Source organism: Lepidochelys olivacea (genome assembly GCF_965140295.1).
Source record: "Lepidochelys olivacea isolate rLepOli2 genome assembly, chromosome: 9".
Lineage (NCBI taxonomy): Eukaryota > Metazoa > Chordata > Testudines > Cheloniidae > Lepidochelys > Lepidochelys olivacea.
Window position 1 is genome coordinate 55,256,464 of NC_140419.1, and position 19,318 is coordinate 55,275,781.

General features: G+C 45.5%; 1 protein-coding gene across 2 annotated transcripts in view; it reads right to left on the reverse strand.

Moving 5' to 3' along the window:
- Positions 1-19,318, reverse strand: part of FARP2 (FERM, ARH/RhoGEF and pleckstrin domain protein 2) — a 211,642-nt gene that overhangs the window by 79,106 nt on the left and 113,218 nt on the right. For both annotated transcript variants that reach the window (XM_084638831.1, XM_084638832.1), the window contains exon 9: positions 16,395-16,490. In XM_084638831.1, the coding sequence (XP_084494957.1) occupies positions 16,395-16,490 (96 nt within the window). The remainder of the gene's footprint in view (positions 1-16,394; positions 16,491-19,318) is intronic.

The following is a 19,318-nucleotide window of genomic DNA, read 5'->3' on the forward strand; positions in this document are numbered from 1 at the left end:
TGGGGGAGGTTTAGATTGGATATTAGGAAAAACTTTTTCACTAAGAGGGTGGTGAAACACTGGAATGCGTTACCTAGGGAGGTGGTAGAATCTCCTTCCTTAGAGGTTTTTAAGGTCAGGCTTGACAAAGCCCTGGCTGGGATGATTTAACTGGGAATTGGTCCTGCTTCGAGCAGAGGGTTGGACTAGATGACCTTCTGGGGTCCCTTCCAACCCTGATATTCTATGATTCTATGATTCTAAGTGAAGTTTCTAAGTAATCTTAAAATATAGTCCCATGTACAGCATATTATAGTAATCTAATCTTGAAGTGACAAAGGCATGAATAATCATGAGTAAAGCTGTGAGCCTTTCATGGAGGTCACAGAAGTCACAGATTCCGTGACTTTCCAGGACCACCATGACCTCTGCAGCTGCAGCGGCTGATGCAGCTGACCCCAGGGCAGCCCGAGCAGCCCCTCCTCCAGCAGCGGCGGGGGCCCAGGCCACCCCCCTGCCCAGCAGCAGGCCCCGGGTTCCCCCCACCCTAGGAGCAGCAGTGTCCACTGGAGCGTCCCACTTCCCCAGCACCTAAGATTTAGTTAGGGGTATTTTTAGTAAAAGTCATGGACAGGTCACTGGCTGTGACATTTTGTTTATTGCCCGGGACCTGTCCATGACTTTTACTAAAAATATCCATGACTAAATAGTAGCCTTAACCATGAATTCATCTGTATTCAAAAGAAAAAAGAACAGGAGTACTTGTGGCACCTTAGAGACTAACAAATTTATTAGAGCATAATCTTTCGTGGGCTACAGCCCACTTCATCGGATGCATAGAATGGAACATACAGTAAGATATATATATATATATACACACACAGATAAGTTGGAAGTTACCATACAAACTGTGAGAATCTAATTAGTTAAGATGAGCTATTGTCAGCAGGAGAAAAAAAAACTTTTGCAGTAATAATCAAGATGGCCCATTTAGACAGTTGACAAGAAGGTGTAAGGATACTTAATTTAAGGAAATAGATTCAATATGTGTAATGACCCAGCCACTCCCAGTCTCTATTCAAACCCAACTTAATGGTATCTAGTTTGCATATTAATAGACCAATCCACACAAGCGGTCCATTTCCTGGACACTACTGTGCTAATAAGCGATGGTCACATAAACACCACCCTGTACCAGAAACCTACTGACCGCTATACTTACCTACATGCCTCCAGCTTCCATCCAGGACACACCACACGATCCACTGTCTACACACAAGCTCTAAGATACAACCGCATTTGCTCCAATCCCTCAGACAGAGACAAACGCCTACAAGATCTCTATCAAGTGTTCTTACAACTACAATACCCACCTGATGAAGTGAAAAAACAGAATGATAGAGCCAGAAGAGTATCCAGAAGTCACCTACTACAGGACAGGTCCAACAAAGAAAATAACAGAACGCCACTAGCTGTCACCTTCAGCCCCCAACTAAAACCTCTCCGGCACATCATCAAAGATTTACAACCTATCCTGAAAAATGATCCCTCACTCTCACAGATTTTGGGAGACAGACCAGTCCTCGCTTACAGACAGCCCCCCAACCTGAAGCAAATACTCACCAGCAACCACACACCACACAAAAAAAACACTAACCCAGAAACCTACCCTTGCAACAAAGCCCGATGCTAACTCTGTCCACATATTTATTCATGTGACACCATCATAGTACCTAATCACATTAGCCATGCCATCAGGGGCTCGTTCACCTGCCCATCTACCAATGTGATATATGCCATCATGTGCCAGCAATGCCCCTCTGCCATGTACATTGGCCAAACCGGACAGTCTCTACACAAAAGAATAAATGGACCCAAATCTGACATCAGAAATCATAACATTCAAAAACCGGTAGGAGAACACTTCAACCTCTCTGGCCACTCAGTAAAAGATTTAAAGGTGGCAATTTTGCATCAGAAAAACTTCAAAAACAGACACCACCAAGAAACTGCTGAGCTTGAATTAATATGCAAACTAGATACCATTAACTTGGCTTGAATAGAGACTGGGAGTGGCTGGGTCATTACACATTGACTCTATTTCCCTATGTTAAGTATCCTCACACCTTTTTGTCACCTGTCTAAACGGGCCATCTTGATTATCACTACAAAAGTTTTTTTCTCCTGCTGATAATAGCTCATCTTAACTAATTAGCCTTTCACAGTTTGTATGGTAACTTACAACTTATCTGTATGTGTGTGTGTGTGTGTATATATATATGTTCCATTCTATGCATCCGATGAAGTGGGCTGTAGCCCACAAAAGCTTATGCTCTAATAAATTTGTTAGTCTCTAAGGTGCCACAAGTACTCTTGTTCTTTTTGCAGATACAGACTAACATGGCTGCTACTCTGAAACCTGTCAAAAGGAAAGTGCCACAATCTCATGGCCAAGCACAGAAAACAAAATACGCACTCTTGGCCACTACTGCTATATGGACATTCAGAAACAGATGAAAATCTAATAAGCATCTTATGTTGTGAACCTGAGTCACATAAGGCAGACAAACTGCCTCAACTGGAAGTGCTAATGATATCGCCTCTGCCATATCTTCTATTTGTTTCCCTAGGTCTTTCAGGATCACTATATTTTTAACTGAACTGAGATGGTTATCTATCTGTAACTGGTTTCAGAGTAGCAGCCGTGTTAGTCTGTAACTGTAAAAAGAAAAGGAGTACTTGCGGCACCTTAGAGACTAACAAATTTATTTGAGCATAAGTTTTTGTGAGCTACAGCTCACTTCATTGGATGCATGTAGTGGAAAATACAGTGGGGAGATTTTATATACACAGAGAACATGAAACAATGGGACTGACCAGTCTGGCCAATGTACACGGCAGAGGGGCACTGCTGGCACATGATGGCATATATCACTTTGGTAGATGTGCAGGTGAACGAGCCTCTGATAGTGTGGCTGATGTGATCATAGGGCCTAATCACTACGTAAAAGAATAAATAGACACAAGTCAGACGTCAAGAATTATTACATTCAAAAACCAGTCGGAGAACACTTCAATCTCTTTGGTCACTCTACTACAGACCTAAAAGTGGCAATTCTTCAACAAAAAAACTTCAAAAACAGACTCCAACAAGAGACTGCTGAATTGGAATTAATTTGAAAACTGGATACAATTAACTTAGGCTTGAATAAAGACTGGGAGTGGATGTGTCATTACACAAAGTAAAACTATTTCCCCACTGTTCCTCACATGTTCTTGTCAACTGCTGGAAATGGCCCACCTTGATCATAACTACAAAAGGTTTCTCCCCCACCCCCACTCTCCTGCTAGTAATAGCTCTCCTTACCTGATCACTCTTGTTACAGTGTGTATGGTAACACCCATTGTTTCATGTTCTCTGTGTATATAAAATCACCTCACTGTACTTTCCACTACACGCATCCAATGAAGTAAGCTGTAGCTCACGAAAGCTTATGCTCAAATAAATGTGTTAGTCTCTAAGGTGCCACAAGTACTCCTTTTCTATCTGTAATTGTTGTTCTTCAAGATGCAATGCAGACGTGTATTCAATTTAGGCAGTGTGCGCTCAGCACACTGGAGCCAGAGAACTTTGCCTAGAAGTACCTGTAGGAGAGGCGCTCATGCCCTGCAGCCCAAGCCCCACACCAAGGGCAGCGCCACCCTGAACTCCCTCAGTGGCTCTGTACCAAACGTCAGAAGTACAGACTCTGACACAATGGGGTGGAGGGTGAGTTGTGGAATACACGTCTGCATCACATCTCAAAAAAGTTACAAGTAGGTTACAATTTTTTCTTCTTTGAGTAGATGCAGCCATGTTTTCTACTTAGGTGACTCACAAGTAGTACTCATAGGAGGAGAGAGGTTGCAGTCTATTTAAACAAGGACTACAGGATTGCCTTCCGAAAGTTTGCATCTGATCTGGATGCAGCAGTAATGGCATAGTGGTTTATGACAGTATGCACAGATGACCAAGTGGCAGCCCTGCAAACGTCCAATATAGGAATGTCACTTAGAAATGCCGTCAATGTTGCCTAGCCTGTTGTGGAATGAGTATGTACCCTTTGAGGCAGCATATACAGGAAGATCAACCTGGAGATCATCTCTGAACAGACTGCTTAATGCTTAATTTGGTCTGCATATGAAATAAACAAACAAGATAAGGAGCAGAAACGTTTGGTCCTACTGAGATTCAGTCCTATTTTCTCCTATTGAGAAAAAGCTAAACATTGGTTGATGTCCAGTGTGTGACGATGATGTTCCTCTGGGGGTGAATGCTGCTTAGGGAAGAACACTGGTAAATATAAATAAAGCTTGGTTCAGGTGAAACTGGGAAACAACTCTGGATAAACACATAAAGTAACGCTGCGGCCATACCCTATCTTTAGAAAATTGAGTGTAATGGGGATCCACCATCAAAGCCTACAACTCACCCACCCTCCTGGTGAATGTTATCAACACATGGAAAGCAATTTTCTGACACAGAAGGGAAAAAGAAGAAGTTACTAGAGGCTCGAATGGAGGCCCCAAAGGAGTAGCTAAGACAGTATTAAGGTCTCACAAAGAAATTTGCTCTTTAACCAACGTGTAGAGACAAGTGACTCCTTTCAAGAACCTCACTGCCATGGAGTTTGAAACCATCGACTTTTCCGTGGATGGACAGATGAGACCCTAAGTCATTGCCAGGTGGACTTTCAATGAACTAAGTGCAAGACCAGAAGACTGAAGGTGTAACAGGTACTACAAAATGCTATGGATACAAGACAACTTCAGACGAACTCCACAGGCTAATGACCAAATCCAGAACTGATTCCATTGTGACAAACAGATCACTTTGCTGGAGGGCTCCCTACTATTGAGCAAGACTTGCCAACACCATCTCCAAACATAATTCCTCCTCCTCATCTAACCATGCAGTATCCATGCTGTGAGATGCAGGAAACTGAGTGCTGAATGCAAAACCCAACCATGATGCTAAGTCAGGAGGTCGGAATGAAAAGAACAGATACAAGAAGGCAAATCATTAATATGAAGAGATCAGAGAACCAACAACATTGCCTCGGCCATGCTGAAGCAATGAGAATAAGCTTGGCATGGTCCAACTTCAGCTTGAGAATGACCTGCACAATGATCAGAATTGGAAGAAAAGCGTACAAAAGTGCCAATTCCCAGCTCAGGTGAAAAGCATCAGGGAAGGAGCCCAGACTGAGACCCCACCCCTGGGATTAAAAGAGCTGACATTTCTTGTCATCTCTAATGGCAAGCAGTTTGATTGGTGGGATGCCCAAACTTAAAAAAATGGAGTGCAGAATGCTGGGCTTCACGGACTATTTCTGATTCAAAGAGAAATTTCTCCTGAGGTGATCCACCAGGTGATTCTGGATCCCAGGTAAGAGAATCGGCCAGGAGGGTAAAGTTTTCCCCAATGCAAAACTGTCAAGAGCCTGATCGCCTACTGACACAGCACCCTGAAGATTGCCAGGTCCCTCCTGTCTGTTCACATAATATATCACGGTGGTATAGTCGGTAAGGATGTGTGCTGCCAAGTCCCTGATGTGATCTCAAAGGGCCTGACAGGCATTGTAGATGCCACAAAGTTCCAGAACATTTATATGCACAGAGGTTTCCTGTTCTGACCACAGGCTTTGAACTTTCAGCAACCCCAGATGTGCTCCTATTAAGCAGGCATTGATGACAAAAGTCCCGGTTGGTGGAGACCAAGCGAAGGGAACACCCTGGCACACATTGTCTTGAACTGTCCACTATCATAAGGAGTCCAGTACTGGCAGAGGAAGTCAGACCAGTCTGTCCAAGGGATGATAACTCGGTTGATTGACTGACCTCAGCCACATCTGAAGAGGACATAGGCTCAATCTGGAATGTTGGACTACCTGTGTGCATGAAGCCATATGGCCTAGCAATCTCAGACATACTCAGGCTGGGGGTGAGGGTTGAGACTGAAGCGCCAGACATGGGTGGCAAATTGCTTGTAATCACTTGGTTGGCAGAAACAGTCTCAAACATGTAGAGTCTATCAGGGCCCTAATAAACTTGACTCTTTGAGTTGGAATCAGTGTTGACTTTCCGCTGTTTAGGATGAGACCTAGATGACTGAGTAGGTATAGTGTGACATGAATGTGACAGAGGACTCCCTCTCTGGACTTGCCCTTCAATAACCCACCATCTAAATATGGAAAGATATGAATTCCCCTGTTCCTGAGGTACACTGCTACCACAATCATGCACTTGATATAAATCTGTGGAGTGGAAGACTGGCCAAAAAGTTGCACAATGTACTGGTAGTGCCAGCCAGCCGCAATAAATCTGAGGAACTTCCTGTGGCTTGGGAGGATCGCTACGTGGAAATAAGTATCCTGCAAGTCCAGAACATCAAACAGTCATGATTTAAGGCGGGGAGAATACACAGTTGCATCTACTCAAAGAAGAACAGCTTTTTATCTAAGCATCACATTCAAGTTTATACAGGAAATGTAATTAAATATAAAATAGAATGTAAGTATTTTAATACTATCACTACAGTGCATTGCTCACACAAGGATCTAAAAGGATACAGGTCGAGTGAGGTGTCTATGAAAAGGTTATGATTTGCTGGTTAGGGTTATGCAATCTGTAGCATGTATCATTTTTGTATGTGAATTTATAAGTATTGGCTCTATACTTGGATTTCAAATGTTTGCTCCTGGGGAAACGCCCACAAGATAACGCCCTGCACATCTTGGAGGGCCTATTCAAATTAAGTGGCTCATCAAGAAACACTTGGTTGACAATGGACCACCTACACTGAGTGGACTGTCATGTAAACATGCTCTCTGGAGTGTAGGTAATGGTTTCTTGCAATGACTGAGAGAATATGTGACTTGCCCATGTGACTCCAAACTCCATCTTGTTGCTGTAATTTTCCACAGTAGGAACAATGGGATGCCCTCCACATGGCAAATGTTATAAAAGGCCCTGGAAACACCTCTATTTGGTCTTCAATCCTGCTACTTACCTCTGGAGGAACTTTGCTACAAACTGAAGTTCTGAACAAAGGACTGAATGATCCATCCAAGCTGTGGATGTATTCTAGAGACTTGACCTAAGCCAGCAGTTTATTCCATCACTGAACCAAGAACTTCGCCATTACTGTATGTAACTGATTCCTTTAACCAATTTTAACTCTCACCTTTCTTTCTTTCTTTTTATAAATAAACCTTTAGATCTTAGATACTAAGGGATTGGCATCAGCGCGATTTTTGGATAAGATCTAAGATATATATTGATCTGGGTGTGTGACTGGTCCTTTGGGATCAGAAGAACCTATTATTTGATGAGACTGGTTATAAAGAACCATTCATCTCTGAATCCAGTGTTTTTGGTGGTGATATAAGAACTGGAATGCCTGAGGAAACTGCCTTTATGGTTTTTTGTTAGCCAGTGTGGTGAAACAGGAGTTTACTTTTGTGGCTGGTTTGGTATAGCTTATAAAAGAATAACCACCAGTTTTGGGTTGTGTTTGCCCTATTTCTCAGCAGTTCGTCCTGAATTTGGCATCCTCAGTTGTGACCCACTAAAGCATGGTTACAAGAAGGGAACAGGGTGCAAAGGGGTCAAAGCGGGCTTTCATGAGCCACGCGAGCACCAGATTCAGGTCTCATGGAGGGACTGAGTCCCAGACTTGGCGGTAGAGCCACTCCAGACCTTTTAAGAACCGGACCGTCAGGTTATGAGTGAAGACAGACCTGCCCTGGAATGGAGGGTGAAAGGCTGATATAGTGACCAAGTGGACCTTAACTGATGAAAGGAACAAACCCTGGAGCTTCAGGTTCATAAGGTAGTCCAAGATTAACTGCAGCAAGGGCTGCTCAGGCCTAACCTCTTGGGCCGAGGCCCAGCACGTGAATCGTTTCCATTTGGCAAGACAGATCACTCTAGTGGAGGGCTTTCTACTACCCAGTAGGACCTGCTGGATTCGGGCCGAGCACTCCTGCTCTTCAGTAGTTAACCACGGAGCAACCAAACTGTGAAGTGCAGCACTGCCAGATTCAGGTGCAGGAGCCGGCTGTGATTCTGCAACAGAAGATCTGGCAACTGCATCGGGGTTGTCACAGGCAGGTCCATCAGCTGAACCGGTGCTGGCGAGGCCAAGCCAGGGCTATCAGGATAACCTTGGCCTTGTTCTGCTTGATCTTAATGAGGACTCTGTGAAACAACAGCACCAGCAGGAAAGCGTACATCAGAGGCCCTCAACCATGGAAGTAAGAAGGCGTCTGGCAAGGAGCACCTGTCGAGCCCCTGAAACGAGCAGAACCTGTAACAGACGCTTCCTGTTCTGACACGTTGTGAACAAATCCACTGAGGGAGACCCCCACTTTCAGAAGTTCTAGTAGATCACATCAGGCTGGAGTGACCACTCGTAGCGAGACGAGAAAGTTCTGCTAAGGTGATCTGCCGATACTTTTCTGGTTCCTGGGAGGTGTGCTGCCACAAGATGAATGGCATGCTGCACACAAAAGTCCCAGAGCCAGAAGGCTTCCTGGCAGAGGGCTGACAACCTGGCTCTGCCTTGCTTGTTGATATGAAACATTGGGGCGATATTGTCCAGCAGGACTTGAACCACTTTGTCTTGTAACTGGGACTGAAAAGACTGGCAGGTCTTGTAACTGGGACCGAAAAGACTGCCCTGAGCTCCTGACATTTGGTATAGCTTGGTATAGTGGGGGGGAGGGATAGCTCAGTGGTTTGAGCGTTGGCCTGCTAAACCCAGGGTTGTGAGTTCAATCCTTGAGGGGGCCATTTAGGGATCTGGGGCAAAAATTGGGGATTGGTCCTGCTTTGAGCAGGGGGTTGGACTAGATGACCTCCTGAGGTCCCTTCCAACCCTGATATTCTATGATTCTATGATTTATGTGGAGGAAGCATCGACTTCTGACCAATGGCCCGGTGTACTGAGCTCACCCAAGTTGGCTCCCCAGCCCAGGTCCGAGGCATCAGACATCAGAGTTAGCGACTGGGGTGGGGCCATGAAGGGGACTCCCTGCAACACCAATTTGGGGTCCACCCACCACACCAGTGATGACTGGATGTGGTCGAGCATCTTGACTACCAGGTCCAGGTCATGGCTGCTGAGGATGTAGACCAACGTCAACTATGCCCGCAGCAGCCGGAGGTGAAGCTGGGCATGATGGACCATGTGAGTACAGGCAGCCATGTGGCATAGCAACCTTAGGCAAGTGCAGGCAGTGGTGAGCAGGTGCCCCTCACATGGGAGATTATATCCGACATGGCTCAGAAACGGGCCTCTGGAAGGAATGCCCTGGCCTGTGTGGAATCAAGGACTGCCCGATGAACTCTACCCATTGCACTGGTACAAGGGTCCATTACTTTTTGTTCACTAACAGGCCCAGGTGCCACACCAGATCGAGGCTGCTCTGCACTTAATCCTGCAATCTGCCCTTGATGAGCCAATTGTTGAGATAAGGACAGACCTGGACCCTCCGATGCCTCAGGTAAGCAGCTACTGGGGCCATATGTTTTGTAAAGACCCACAAGGCCGAGGAGAGGCCAAAGGGAAGCACCATGGACTGGAAATGGTGCTGGCCCACCATAAAACGAGGGAATTGTCTCTGTCCTTGGAAGATAGAGATATGGAAATAAGTATCTTTCAAGTAGAGAGACCAGTCTCCCAGATCCAGGGAGGGGATGAGGGAGTCCAAGGATACCATGCAAAACTTCAAATTCGTGAGATACTTGTTGAGCCGTCACAGGTCCAGAATGGGTCGTAGGCCCTTGTTTACTTTTGGGATCAGGAAATAGCAAGAGTAGAAACCTTTTCCCCCTCATTTCCTGAGGGACCTCCTCCACCACCCCCCAGTTGTAGGAGGTTGTCCACCTCCTCAATGAGGAATTGCTCATGAGAAGGGTCCCTGAAGAGGGATGGGGAAGAGGGGATAGCCGAAAACTGAAGGATGTAGCCCAGTGACACAATTTCTAGCACCCAACGGTCCAAGGTGACTCTCGACCAGGCCAAACAGTAGGGACGGAGATGGCTGAGGAAAAGATAAGGCGGGCGCCAGGAGGTGACTGGGGCATCGCTCTCGAGTGAACCCTCAATATGACCGTTTCTGGCCGCCATGGTGTTTCGCTGGGTCAGGTTGCACAGGTGAACGGGAGGAGGAAAGGCAGCAGCGACTAAACCCAGTGTCCCTTCTCCTCGCAGATCCCTGCTGAGGCTACCAAGGCCTTGGCGGCGGGGTCAGCCAGAATTGCTTCCTCGCTGACTGAGGCGTATCCAGCCCCAGGGAGCGGAGGGTGGCCCGAGCGTCCTTCAGACCACGCAGCCTCGAGTTCATCTGTTCCGAAAACAGCCCAACTTCATCCAACAGGAGATCTTTTATGGAGGATTGCAACTCCTGGAAAAAGCCGGCGGTCTGAAGACAGGAACTGCGCCTCATGACCACCACCAAGGCAACCACCCCAGCTGCCGAATCATCCGCATCCCAGGCAATCTGGAGGGAACACTCAGCCGCTGCTGTAACTCCTCAACAAGGGCCCCAAACTCTTGGGCCACCTCGTGGGGCAAGGAATCTTTAAACTTGTGGAGGGAGTCCCACAGGTTAAAATTATAACACCCAAAAGAACCTGGTGGTTCGCGACCCGGAATTGGAGACTGGCCATGGAATACATTTTCCTCCCAAAAAGGTCCAGTCTGTTGGCCTCCTTATTTTTGGGAGTGGAACTAGCATGTCCTTGCTTGTCCTTTTTGTTGGCCGTTGACACAACCAATGACCCCGGGAGCAGGTGGGTATATAACTATTCAAACCCCTTGGCAGGGACAAAATTTTTCTTGGACCTCTTGGAAGTGGGTGGGATGGAGAACAGGCTTTGACAGAGGGCTTTGGCAATGTTCAGGATCCCTTTGGGCACCAGGAGCGCAACACGTGCAGCGGTGGATGCAGAGAGCACATTGAACAAAGTGTCTGATTGCTCTGTCATCTCTTCCGCCTCTAGGCCTAAGTTAGCAGCCACCCGTTGGAGCAGGACTTGGTGCTCCTTAAAGTCGTCCAGTGGGCTCGCACGGGAGGGTTCCACCACCAACTTGTCTGGAGAGGACAATGATGACTGAACCACCAGGGGAGGGCCCGGGGCAACATCCCCTGCACAGGTAGGGGGTCGCGGGTGGGTACCTGTCACTCCATCTCAGTGCCTTCCAGCACTTCCTGCACCAAGCCTGGTGCCGCCAGTGTCTATTGGAATCTGTCTGACACGGCAACCGATGACTGGTGAGACAGGGGCATAGGTATAACTGGCATTCCCCAGGCATTCTAGTAAGGCTATTGCACTGCCCACTGGCCCTGCTGCCAGGTTGGTATCTCTGAGGCGGATGCAACGTCCGGAGCCCAGTCGCAATGGTACTGTCTCGGCAAGGGGCTGAACTCCCTCTCCATGCCATAGAAATCCTCCAGTGACCAGGGCGGGGCCATCAACACCTGAGACTAGCAGCTAACTGTCTCTATGTGTGGCCAGTGGCTCAAATAGTCAGACCAGTGCTGGGAGTAGAGGGAATGGTGCCTTGTTGGGGAGCATCCCTGAGGTCTCGGTGACACTGACCGTTGGCACGAAGATGACCAGAGCTGTCTGTACGGCGTCCGGTGCTTCCCTCTGGTGAGGCCCAGCACAAGGGCAGAGATCAGGAGCATGGTACCAGCAATCTGAAGCAGTGAACCGGTGACCTGGGCTGATGCAGAGACTAAGGGATGGCGACAAAGGGCTCTGCCTTGGCTCCAGAAACTGGTGGTGCTCACTCGCCTTCTGGGAGGCTTTAATGGCTGGCTTGCCCTCGTAGGGAGCCTTCACTGGCTCCAACACCGCACGTGGTGCCGGCTGGGGTGGAAGAGTCCTTTGTTCTCTGGGTGCCAGGAGCTGATAAGGTGTTGACTGAGCCATCAGTCTAGGTCCCCTCCTGCTCCCTGGAGTCAGTGGCGGATCCCTTAGTGGGGTAAGGACGTTGTCTCAGGGACGTGGCTCAAGCCTTGGCCTTTGCCCAATGCTCCTTGGTCCAACTTGCTCAGTGCCGGGTCCCTCTTTTTGATCTTTTTCTTGGCACCAGCAAAGGGGACCAGTGCCGGGGAAAGCCCGGTGCTAGGGGAGCACTACTCACCGAGGCCAAAGTGCTGGGTGTTGTGTCTAGCCAGGCTGACTCCGAGGCTGGATGAAGAGTGGCCTCCGTGAGGAGGGCCCTCAAGCGAATGTCATGTTCTTTCTATGTCCTGGGAGGAAAGTTCTTACAGATGTGATATTTTTCTTTAACGTGGGATTCCCTCAGGCACTTCAGACAGCTACCACACGGGACACTAACAGGCATAGACCTGTTGCAGTCAGAGCAGGGCTTAAAACCCAGAGACCAGGGCATGCCCTGCCTAGGGCAAAGTCCCCATCTGGACCTTAATTAACTACAGTACTTAACAGCTACTTACTAACTAATCTACAATATATCAAACTATTTACAGCTGAAACACGAGGTTTGAAGAGTAGGAAAAACCACTGACCACTTGCGAAGCAAGGGAGAGAGAGGTGCTCTGACCAACCACCATGGGCGGTAAGAAGGAACCGAGAGGGCATAGGGGCCAGCAGTGCCTGATATACTGACACATGAGCACAGCACTCAAGGGGGCACCACAGCTGACCCTACAGATACTGCTAAGGCAAAAGTCTCTGACAACTGTGCACATGGGTGTGCACAAACCTAGAATGGAATCGACATGAGCAAGCACTCAAAGAACCCTCAGGTGCAATTATATTCCTCAACACACCTACCATAAAATTATAGTAACTGGGCTCACAGACAGCACTGTTCTGTAACTACACACTCTAAAATACTATGAATTTACCAGAAAAAAATTGTGTCTATTGAAATCAAATATGCAAACAACTTTTTGACATAAGCTTCAATATTAAAATCATGAGATTTAAGTATAACTTTAATTCAATGGTAATTCTGTGTACTGCATAGACTCCATCTAAATGTGGTATTGATTTAATGACAGGGATTCCACGAACTTCCTTGGGAAACCTATTCCAGAGCTTAACTACCCATATAGTTAGACAGTTTTTCCTAATTCCTAACCTAAATCCCTCTTGTTGCAAATTAAGCCCACTACTTCTTGTCCTACCTTCAATGTACATGGCGAATAACTGATCACAGTCTTTAGCATATTTGAATACTCTTCTCAGGTCCCCCCTCCCACCTGGTCTTCTTTTCTCAAAACATGCCTTTTCTTAACCTCTCCTCAAAGATCAGGTTTTCTAAAACTTTTATCATTTTGGGTGCTTTCCTTTGGACTCTTCTCAGTTTGTTCACATCTTTCCTAGTGTGGTGCCCAGAATTGGACACCGTACTCCAGGTGAGGCCTCACCAGAGCCAAGTAGAGTGGAACAATGACCTCCCATGTCTTACATACAACACTCCTTTTAATACATTAATATGAGCCTTTTTTTTTTGCAACCACATCACATTGTTCATGCATATTCAATTTGTGATGCACTATAACCCCAGGTCCTTTTTAGCAGTACTACCACTTAGCCAGTTAGTCCCCATTTTGCTGTTGTGGCATTTGATTTTTCCTTCTTAAGTGAAGTACTTGCTAGATGCCATGACTACAGTACTTTGCCTTATCCTTATTGAATTTCATCTTGTTAAATTCAGACCAATTCTCCAATTTTTCAAGGTCAGTTTGAATTCTAATCCTGTCCCCCGAAGTGTTTGCATCTTCTCCCAGCATGGTGTCATCCACAAATTTTTTAAGTATACCATCCACCCCATTATCCAAGTAATTAGTAAAAATACTGAATATTACTAGACCCAGGGCTGACTCTCTGGGACCCCACCAAATACATCCTCTTAGTTTTACAGCCAACCATTGATAACTACTTTTTGAGTATGGTCTTTCAACCAGTTGTTCACCCACCTTACAGTAATTTATTTTAGCCATATTTCTTTAGTTTGTTCATGTGGGACTATGTCTAAATCTTTACTAAAATCAAGATAATACCACTCACTCCTATCCACTCCGCCAGTAACCCCATCAAAGAAGAAATTAAGTTGACTTGGCATGATTTATTTTTGACAAATCCATGCTGGCTATTCCTTATAACTATTATCCTTTATGTGCTTACAACATGATTGTTTAATAATTTGTTCCAGTATCTTTCTATGTTTCAAAGTTAGGCTGACTAGTCTATAATTTCCCAAGTTGTCTTTGTTCCCCTTTTTTAAGATAGGTACTATGTTGGCCTTTTTCCTGTCCTCGGAGACCACACCCTGAGTTCTCAAAAGGTAATTGCTAACAGTTCAAAATTGCTGTAGCTAGTTCCTTAAGTACCCTAGGATGAATTTCATTGGGCCCTGCCAACATACATCTAACTTATCTGAATATTGTTTAACCTTTCCCTATTTTGGCTTCCACTCCTTCCCCCTTGTCATTAATATTATTTTGAGTATCTGGTCACTATTAACCTTTTTAGTGAAGACTGAAGCAAAAGACGTATTAAACAACTCAGCCTTATTGATGCCATCAGTTATTAGCTCTCCTTCCCCACTAAGTAGAGGGCCTACACTTTCCTTAGTCTTTCCCTTGCTTCTAATGTGTTTAAAGAACCTCTTCTTATTCGTTTTTATGTTCCTTTCTAAGTATAACTCATTTTGTGCCTAAGTCTTTCTGATTTTGTCCCTGATTTTGTTCATGTTATTCTTTGGTGCTCCTCCTTAGCGATTTGTCCATGTTTTCACTTTTTATAGGTTTCCTTTTTGACCTTCAGGTCATTAAAGAGCTCCTGATAGAGCCATATTGGCCTCTTAGTAGTCTTCCTATCTTTCCTTTGCATCAGGATAGTTTGCAGTTGTAAGTTCAATATTGTCTCCTTAAGAAACTGCCAGCTATCCTGAACTCCTTTATCCCTTAGATTTTCTTCCCAGTTCTGAGTTTGTTAAAGTCTGCTTTTTTGAAGTCCATTGTCCTTATTCTGCTGCTCTCACTCCTTCCTTTTCTTAGGATCATGAAATCTATTATTTCATGACCATTTTCACCCATACTGTCTTCCACTTTCAGATTCACTACTAATTCCTTCGTGTTGATCAGAATCAAGTCTCAAATGACTGTTTCCCTGGTTACTTCCTCCACTTTCTAAAACACGAATTTGTCCCTAATACGTTCCAAGAATTTTTTGGAAATGTATTTTGTCATACTACTTTTCAAACAGATGTCTGGGTAGTTAAAGTCTCCCATTACTACCATGTCTCCAGTTTTGGATATTTCTGTTCATTCCCTTCCATGAAAAACCTACAGAAGAAAAAAGTTTACTGCAAAAATTTAGGGGGCTGTAAATTGGGGTAAACATGCCACATTCTCCCCTTTCATATGTGATTAGCAATGGCGTGCAGGTGCAGTCTGTAATCTGGCAACCATGTGGAGCCCAGGAATCTGAAGCAAATTCTGGCCCCAAACCCTACAGATCTCCAAACATCTGCTGCAGGAGTGCCTGCTCTTTTATGAACCTCTCATACCCTTAACTCCAGCAATGGGCGGCATGACTCACACAGCTGCCACAACTACATACTACATAACACTCAGAAGTACATTAAAGCCACAGAAAAAAACTAGCAGCAAGCTGAAACAAGCAGCATTAGCTCCCAAGTGGCAATTTGCCCCATAATTGAGCTCCAAAGTTCTGGGCTCATGGTGTATAGAGTGTCTGCTCAGAAATTCTGACCCCTTATGGCTGGCCATGCCTTCTTCAGTCTTGCATATTTGACAACACATGTCACTGTAAACAGGATTGGCCAGCACTTCACAGTTGGTGGTAGGCCTGCCTAACAGTCTCTCATCCTCATCACCCAATCCAAACAGACCTCTTTTGTAAACTTCTGTTTCTCTCCCCACCATGCAGCAAAGGGAGCACAAGGCCCCAAAACACTAGTTTTAGCTGTAGGCAAATTTACATCTGAAGCAAAAGTACTATAAGCAACACTCCTATTAAAAAGAAAATACACAGGAATTACATACTGAATAATTTACTCATAACTCTTGTTACTATTTGATATTTTAAAATACACTTGCTTATGTCTAATGAGGGCCAAGACAGATACAGGAAGTGGAAAACCTTAAAAGAGAAAAGTAGGGATATTAAGGAGGTGGGGGGAGACCTTTACTACAATAACTGAAGGATGAAGCCAAAAAGTATCCTTTACGATAAAATCCACTTGCTTTACAAAAGGATACATCCACTTGCTTTACAAAATTATAGACTTAAGCATTTCTACTAACATTTAGAAGACTTCTTTCAAACAGTGCCATGGCTATAGGTATGACTAGACTTACATGGACTTCTGGGTGGAGCTTGATAAGAAACCTTTTTCTCTTGAAGCTTAATTTACGGACTTTAGACCAGTTGAAGGTGTTGATTTTTGTGGTACCCTAAATGAAAAACAAAATTATTTATGGCTAGCAAGAAATGTTTACACTGTCAAGTTGTATCTTAAACAGCAACAAATGTCCCTCCTTGCCCCCACAATTCATTGTAGTCAAATCTATTTTCAATTTATTCCTTTGATCAGGCTTTAGCTGCTTTGCAATATCATTCATAGATTAATAGAAAACATAGTCTTCAAGCAGATATTGAAGGACAATATCAGGTACTTTGTGGTATATATAAGTTTTAGATAGGTATTTTTGTTTTTTTGTAAATTTTCTGTTATTCATTCTACCCAAGGGCAACTCTACGAAATCCAATTTAACTGTTCACCTGGGTTGAGTTTCTCAGGTGCTATCAATATCTTCAGAAGTAGAAGTTAGTCATCTTGTGCAGTAACGATGCTTCTTCGAGATGTGTCCCCCTATGGATGGTCCACCATAGGTGTGTCTACATCCCTGTGCTGCTGATCGGAGAACTTCAGTAGCAGTGTCCATTGGGCCCGCACATGCACGATCTCTCCTTGTACTGTGCCATGAGTCTAGCCAGTGCGCACAGGCTAATCGTCCTCAATGCCTTCTCAACCGCCGAGTCATAAATGAGAACTCCGAATTAAAAGGGAGGAGAGCAGGTTGTGGAGCACCCACAGAGGGACACATCTTGAAGAACCATCGTTACTGCACAAGGTGAGTAACTTCTTCTTCGAGTAGGATCTCGATGCGTACTCCACTTTAGGTGACTCCCAAGCAGTACCCCTTTTGGAGGGCTGGGACTTCGGAGTCAGGTCAGTTACAGATGACAGTACTGTGATGGCGAAGATGGCATCGGAGGTGGAGTCCCCAGTGATTGTTTAGCGTTCTGCAAAAGTGTGTACTGATGCCCATGTCCCCACTCTGCAGATCTCTGTGATGGGGCATCCTTGAAAAAAGCAACAGATGAGGAGATCAATCTTGTGGAACGTGTACAGATCGGTGGTCGGGGCAGGAGGTCATGTTAAGAATTTGGTAGCACTGTCTGATGCAATTCAAGACTCACTTAATCATAGAATATCAGGGTTGGAAGGGACCTCAGGAGGTCATCTAGTCCAATCCCCTGCTCAAAGCAGGACCAATCCCCAATTTTTGCCCGGATCCCTAAATGGCCCCCTCAAGCATTGAACTCACAACCCTGGGTTTAACAGGCCAATGCTCAAACCACTGAGCTATCCCTCCCCATCCTCCTCTCCAGTGTATCTACCACTCCTCCCAGTTTAGTGTCATCTGGAAACTTGCTGAGGGTGCAATTAATCCCATCCTCCAGATCATTAATGAAGATATTGAACCAAACCAGCCCCAGGATCAACCCTTGGGGCACTCCGCTTGACACTGACTGCCAACTAGACATGGAGCCATTGATCACTACCCTTTGAGCCTGACAATCTAGCAAGCTTTCTATCCACCTTAGAGTCCATTCATCCAGCCCATACTTCTTTAACGTGCTGGCAAGAATACTGTGGGAGACCATGTCACAAGCTTTGCTAAAGTCAAGGAATAACACATCCACTGCTTTCCCCTCATCCACAGAGCCAGTTATCTCATCATAGAAGGCAATTAGATTAGTCAGGCATGACTTGCCCTTGGTGAATCCGTGCTGACTGTTCCTCATCACTTTCCTCTCCTCTAAGTGCTTCAGAATTAATTCCTTGACAACCTGCTACACGATTTTTCCAGGGTCTGAGGTTAGGTTGACTGGCTTGTAATTCCCCAGATCCACCTTTTTCCCTTTTTTAAAGATGGGCACTACATTAGCCTTTTTCCAGTCGTCCGGGACCTCCCCCAATCGCCATGAATTTTCAAAGATAATGGCCAATGGCTTTGCAATCACATCCACCAACTCCGTTAGCACTCTCGGATGCAGTGCACCTGGCCCCATGGACTTGTGCTCATCCAGCTTTTCTAAATAATCCCGAACCACTTTGTTCCCCACAGAGGGCTAGTGACCTCCTCCCCATGCTGTGCTGCCCAGGGCAGTAGTCTGGGAGCTGACCTTGTTTGTGAAGACAGAGGCAAAAAAAGCATTGAGTACATTAGCTTTTTCCACATCCTCTGTCACTAGGTTGCCTCCCTCATTCAGTAAGGGGACCATACTTTCCTTGACTTTCTTCTTGTTGCTAACATACCTGAAGAAACCCTTCTTATTACTCTTGACATCTCTTGCTAGCTGCAACTCCAGGTGTGATTTGGCCTTCCTGATTTCACTCCTGCATGCCTGAGCAATATTTTTATACTCCTCCCTGGTCATTTGTCCAATCTTCCACTTCTTGTAAGCTTCTTTTTCGTGTTTAACATCAGCAAGGATTTCACTGTTAAGTCAAGCTGGCCACCTGCCATATTTACTATTCTTTCTACACATCGGAATGGTATGTTCCTGTGACCTCAATAAGGATTCTTTAAAATACAGCCAGCTCTCCTGGACTCCTTTCCCCCTCATGTTATTCTCCCAGGGGATCCTGACCATCAGTTCCCTGAGGGAGTCAAAGTCTGCTTTTCTGAAGTCCAGGGTCTGTATTCTGCTGCTCTCCTTTCTTCCCTGTGTCAGGATCCTGAACTCGACCATCTCATGGTCACTGCCTCCCAGGTTCCCATCCACTTTTGCTTCCCCTACTAATTCTTCCCAGTTTGTGAGCAGCAGGTTAAGAAGAGCTCTGCCCCTGGTTGGTTCCTCCAGCACTTGCACCAGGAAATTGTCCCCTACACTTTCCAAAAACAACTTGGATTGTTTGTGCATTGCTGTATTGGTCTCCCAGCAGATATCAGGGTGATTGAAGTCTCCCATGAGAACCAGGGCCTGCAAT